The 6,000-nt window shown below is 41.9% G+C and overlaps 1 protein-coding gene across 2 annotated transcripts in view; it reads right to left on the bottom strand.

Moving 5' to 3' along the window:
- Positions 1-5,769, bottom strand: part of ZNF423 (zinc finger protein 423) — a 225,077-nt gene extending 219,308 nt beyond the window's left edge. The window contains exon 1 of one of the 2 annotated variants that reach the window (XM_066557160.1): positions 5,571-5,769. In XM_066557160.1, coding sequence (XP_066413257.1) covers positions 5,571-5,610 — 40 coding nt within the window. In that variant the 5' untranslated portion in view covers positions 5,611-5,769. The remainder of the gene's footprint in view (positions 1-5,570) is intronic. The other variant, XM_066557161.1, reaches the window with a different exon arrangement.
- Between the last annotated feature and the right edge of the window lie 231 nt (positions 5,770-6,000).

Raw genomic sequence — 6,000 nt, forward strand, 5'->3', positions numbered from 1 at the left:
TAATCTTTTGTGCAAGAGAATATTATAATACATATGATGCATGAGACCAAGAGATTATATATTTTTTTTTAAAATGTGGTTTGCATTTTTCAAACGTTGTAATCATCTAAAACTGATTTCACAAATTGGAATTGGAAAGCAAGATAAAAATTAACCAATTCAATAAAAATAGCCAAGTAAACAATTACAAGTGCACCTATCAAATAGAAGTAAATATTAATTCTACAGTGTGAGAAAGTCTCATCATTCATAAAGCCAGCAGGTGAGGTAGGGTTTTAAAATGTTTACTGTAGTAATTGATCACTGGGTACCACCTCAAGTACTCAATTTAGTTACTTTAACCAAGCTTAAACCACTTACCCGTGTTTAACCTAAAAGTTAATTTGGCACCAAACAATAGATAAAACCAAGCCAAAGCCACATCTATGATAAGAAAATCTGTATTTACACAAGCTTAATGCATCTACAAAACATCATTTTTATATCCAGTTCAGAGGATGGCATGAACATCTGCTTTCACTTCAAGACATTAATTTTCAATTATTGAAGAAAAACAAAATAAATCCTGACAAATTACTGGTAACTGTAGAATCTTTTGTTACTCTATTAGTTTATAATAGTAATTTAGAAATCCTACAATTAACGTCCTACAAGACATCTCTGTTTTTTTCTTCGCATGTGTCATCTGCAGCAATTCAGCAGTGAATGATGTTCTTTAACTTGCACTGATTGTACACAAATATTTTTGAAGAAAAACATTGGAAGAATTCTCCAAGAGCTGTACAATGGTAGTTGTTCTTCTTCATTGGCTTTAGACATAGCATCACTAAAAATATGAGATTTCTATTTTCTTCCCATTTATATTTAAATGTTTTGTGCTACCTTTCCCACTCTTTTCAATTTTTGGCCATGTTTATTCATTATATTCACTGAGACCAATGGGAACAGGCCGCAATTAAAAGGTGTTTGCACACAGGCAGGAGTTTCAATCAGTAAAACCAGTTAAATACCACCCAGATCCCGTCCAGGAGAGCATACCAGAGGGAGAGAGAGGCAGGAAAATGGGACTTGTGGAGTTCAGAGGAGAATGCTGCTAGGCTTGTAGCAAAATACACAGGCAAAAATTAAAAACTGCAGGCTAATCCCTGAAGGCAGTGCTCGGAATACTGCATGGATTCAAACACTCTCAGGGCACCAGCCCCACAATGAAACACCAACATCTCCAATTATTCCTAATCCCCCAAAAGCTACACTTGATAAAGAACAATCAAGAGCGTAATCTTATTTGATATGAGTTTTATCAATTTTAGCTGCTGCTTTCACTGTATCAATAAAATTCCACCGAAACTTGAATGAACTGTAAAATTAAAGGATAATCGCACAAGTCTCTTGTATTTGGCAATTATGATTATACTTGTCAAAATTTAATTTGTAGAATGTACTGTTCCAGTACCTTCAGGTTCTTCTTTATCAACTGGGAAAAAAGGAAAATTATATCTTTAAGACAAGTATGAAAGACATTGTTACTTCCACAGTCAACTCTGTAACTGAGCTCCAACATTGTATAATTGACTTTGCAAGCAGAACAACAGCAATATAACAAAGAAAATGTCAGTGTTTTCACAGCGCTAATCTATAGCACTAGGAGGGCCTCCTGCTGTCAGCCAGAGCTGACAATACAATAGCTTTCAAAGGGATATTACCATCATGCTTTTATTCTTGACATCAATCAAGACAAAGAGAATCCTTTTCACAAGACATTCAAAATCAAACCTTTGTATGAGCAGATAGGTAAAACAGCATTCCTTTAAAGAAGATCATTCATAGCAATCAACTAATTGGAACTCAGCAAATGGTTGAAGTATTTTTATTTACTTTGCAGATAGCGAAGTAATGAGCAACCCCCCTTTTCTCTTCTTGACTGACACAAATGAGGCAGGTAGGGTGTGAATCAAAAGTTTCTATCAGCATTTTTTGCCAACAGAAAGCAAAAAAATATGACAGCAATTCTGCAACTTCAAGTAGGATAACAAATCTAGAGTTAATTAGTGCATTCTTTTGCAAAACAGTTTGATTACCAACTAGCACGTTTATGCACAGAATACCCCTGCAAGCTGACAGCAATTTGCAGAACTGTCAAATTCAGCAGCCAAAGTGCATCTGATGCTCAAAACCTTGTGCCAATGCGAGCCCAGTCCCACAAAGAGCAGTCCAGTAATGCCTCAATTACCATTACATGGGACTGGAAATCCACGGGTTGCTGTTACCCACATCCCAGCACGGCACTGTCCAGAGCACCTCCAAGCACGGGAAGCTGCAGTTTGACCAAGGGCAGGAAGGAAGACCTGCCCTCCTCAGCCCCCTGAGTGGACTGGGTGCCCCCCACTCCCTGCAGCAGCCAGCAACAAACAAACTTTTAAGAACATCAGTGTTAATATCAGCTGTAATGGGGGACAAGACAGAGTGCTTTGACACTGACAGCTGTGTTATGTTCTGGGGTTCAGGTCCACGTGGTTTTAACAACACTGAGCAAGGTATAACTCTTCCTTACAGAGAACTGAAAAAGCTCTCAGCAGTTGAGGTTACTGGCAACAGGGCAAGAGTCTGTGCTGAGGAAAATTACTTTCATGGGCTTCGTCTGTGATGTGAAGTAAAGCTTCAGAAAGTATTTTACTTCATCATTGCTACACCACACTGTCCCCTAAGTGTTTATTTTGTAAACCAGCACAGACTCAATACTCACACTTTTATTCCATTCTCACTGATGTGAAACCACCTTCCTTTAGGCCAGCATTGTCCCCAACCACCAGCTAGAAGGTTAGTATCTTCAAGTTTGCACAAACTAATGGTCAAAACAAATCAGTGAATTGTATTGCAAATCATAAATCCCATGTCAGGGGGAAGCCCAGGGCTACTGCTGGAGTTACAGCTGCAGGAATTGCTGTAAGTTTCTGCCAGGCTGAACCTGAGACCTCCTAATACAGCACAGGGGCCACCTGACCTGCAGCTGTGCTGGCATCCACTTTGGGTTTGCTATCACTTCATTTGCAATAATGCGCATCTAAGACTTGTCAACATTCGATACTTCTGTCAAAGTCAATCACTTCTTTAAAGTCAGCATTGCTCCCACTTTAAGAGCAGGCAACTTGCTTTTTGAATGCAGAGTAATCCCTTTCATCACAGGCACAGACTGATTCTATTTAAGTGCATAATCTTTCTGAATGAAAAAGAATACACAAATCTCGTAGTGGTTAATAAATAGCAAAGCTGCTATACAAAGTGAAATAAAAGATGAAAAAGAGAAAAATGTTAAATTATTTTAACTCCTAAATGCCACACATATATCCACGTCATTTATGCTTGTTTTCTTCTCAGTTGAATTAGGAAACCTATGACCTCAGAGTGCCTTTATTTATTACATCTCAATTATTTCCATGGAAACGTGTACTGTGGCAATCTACTGGGTTGCCAGCTCCCTAGACCACAAAATGTATAAAATGGACTTTTTACAAGCAGAAGATATGGGTGAATAGAAAGAAATGAAGAATTTCTTTATCCTACATGCACATATGAGCTGCCTCCTATTATCCAGAATTTCACCCAGATTCAGCTCATTCTTAGACTCCCCGTTAGGCAGCTCAAACTAAGACCTGTAATTTACATCCAGTTTTTGCTGAAACTGGAAACATTTTTTTGTGCCTAGAGACCTCAGAAATATTTAGAATCTTTAAAAACTGGGCTTCACCCAGCTCACTGTTGCAAAGACCTTCTAGATTTTTCTGCATTACAGGGATAATGTTTCTCAGTTATGACTTGCCAGTCATAAAGCTATCTACTTTAATTCATAAAAAGTGATCATGTAAATAGTGATCAGTTCTATATCAGAATTAGAGTCAAAATTTCATTATAAAGTATCAACCACTTGCAAGAGCTATTGCAGCCTAAAAGCAATGAGAAAGAGAACAAAAGAGTAATAAATGGTAAATATCTAACATTGTATGTCACAAGATGTCAAGGTTTACTAACTGAGCTTCTAGAGCAAACACTGTTTGCACTGGCATAGAACTATTTCCTGAATGTTAAATGTGACACTTTAGCACAGGAAAATATTTTAAACTCCAGAGGCCTGGCCACTAAATGTGATCCCCTCATCTGAGAGAAGTCATGACCCAAGGCCTGCTCCACTGTTCTCAAACTGCGATTCTTTTAGTTTCAAACAATGTATTTCAGAGCATTCCCTAGAAATAGCTCTATCTTTGCCCTTTCTTCTGGCCAGAGACTGAAACATTCATCTAACAATTACTGAAGCAGCTTCTTTAGCAGATTGTCTGGGATTGCGGAGGGTCACAATGCCACGCGGCAAACCTGCCCCACAGCACAACGCTAAAAGGTGCTCTTAGTTTGGGGAAAAATTGTTAAGGGAGTTGTACAAAGATGAAGGACCGACTTTACAAAAACTTGATAAACATTTGAAACACATACAACTTACACTGCAATCATCTATTAAAGAATGGATATTTCACAAATAATATAAAATGGCCCTGCATGGGGTTTCAATTTGTTCTTTAGTGGGTCGACTAAGTGCACTATAATTTTTTTCACTTACGAGTTATTTAATTAGAAAAGCTTTGGACTTTTTGTTTCATCTTCTGGGCATCCAAAGTTCTGATCCTTTTGTGCTTCTACAACAAAGCCTCGGGTCTACTGAGTTTGCGACTTCTGCTTTGTGCAGAGGACAATAAAACCTTCCCCAACATCAGCTAACCTCCTCGTGGCTGGGAGCGAAAGGCTTCGGGAATCCCGCTTTCTCTCTCGCACCCATTCACTTAAAAGTCAAAAAGCTGGCAATGCGTGCAGTACGGCGCGGGGCTGGTCCCGGCCCTCCCTTTACGTTTCTCCAGCAGCTGTTTTCTTACGGAGGTAAACAGGAGATTTTAAACACCGCTTCGCTGGGCATGGAGAAGAATACGCATAGTTTAATGTCTAACCTTTACTCATAAAGCCGTTACTAAATTTGGCCATTGTTTCTTCAAGCCCAAGCAAATTCTTAACCCCTATCTATCAAATCGGGTTTAATTCTCCCCTTCTTTCACCACCCTTACGCGCATTGGACAGAAGGAGCAAACAGACGGCGCTACTATTCCCAATCATAAAGGAACATTAATTTCGGGCTAACTGGCTAAAACACGAGTGAGCTCATTCCTCCCTTCCTCGGTCCGCCGATGCGCCACCGCACCCGAGCATCACCGCCAAACTTTCCTCCCTCCCGGCCTCAACGATGCCACCGGCTTCTTTCATCAATTATCGCGACACGTGTCGCCGGCGAGTCTCGGCCGGCACCGCGGTACCCACACAGCCCCGGAACGGACGGCGGGCGGGCGGATGCCCCGCGCAGGGACACGCCGTCGGTTCCGGGGGGGTCTCCGCCACCACCAGCCCGTACCGGGGGGGGATTCGCAATCCCCGCCAAGCCGGGCCCCGGCCCTGATTGGCCGCGTCGCGGCGGCGGAGGCGGCGGCGGCTGCCCGGGGCCGGGCGGCGGCGGCGGGGGCCGGCGGAGAATGCCTTACCTTTCACCGAGCGGGGCTTGGCTTGCTTCCTCCTGGACATGTCCGGGCGCCGTGGCTCGTCCTCCTCCTCCTCGTCTTCCTCCTGTCCCTTCCTTCTCTTCCTCTCCCTGCCTTCTCTCTCGCCCCCCCGCCCCCCGCACCTCCAAACTTTGCGAGGCGAAGCGGCAGCAGCGGGATCGATTATTTGATTTTCTCACTTCTTTCGCCTGTTGCAATGCGGCAAGTTCAACTCCTTTTTCCACCCCCTCGGGCACCTTCCCCCGGGGAAAAAAAAATAAAAAAAAAAAAAAGAAAGAAAAAAGAAGAAAAATCGCGGGCGCAACAGTTGCAATATTTTTTTTCCTCTTGGTTTTTTTTTTTTTTTTTGTTTGGGTTTTTTGGTTTTTTTGGGTTTTTTGTTCCTTCCTTCCCTCCCCCCCCCTTGGATGTG

This window comes from Molothrus aeneus, chromosome 11, assembly GCF_037042795.1.
Source record: "Molothrus aeneus isolate 106 chromosome 11, BPBGC_Maene_1.0, whole genome shotgun sequence".
In the NCBI taxonomy this organism is placed as follows: Eukaryota; Metazoa; Chordata; class Aves; order Passeriformes; family Icteridae; genus Molothrus; species Molothrus aeneus.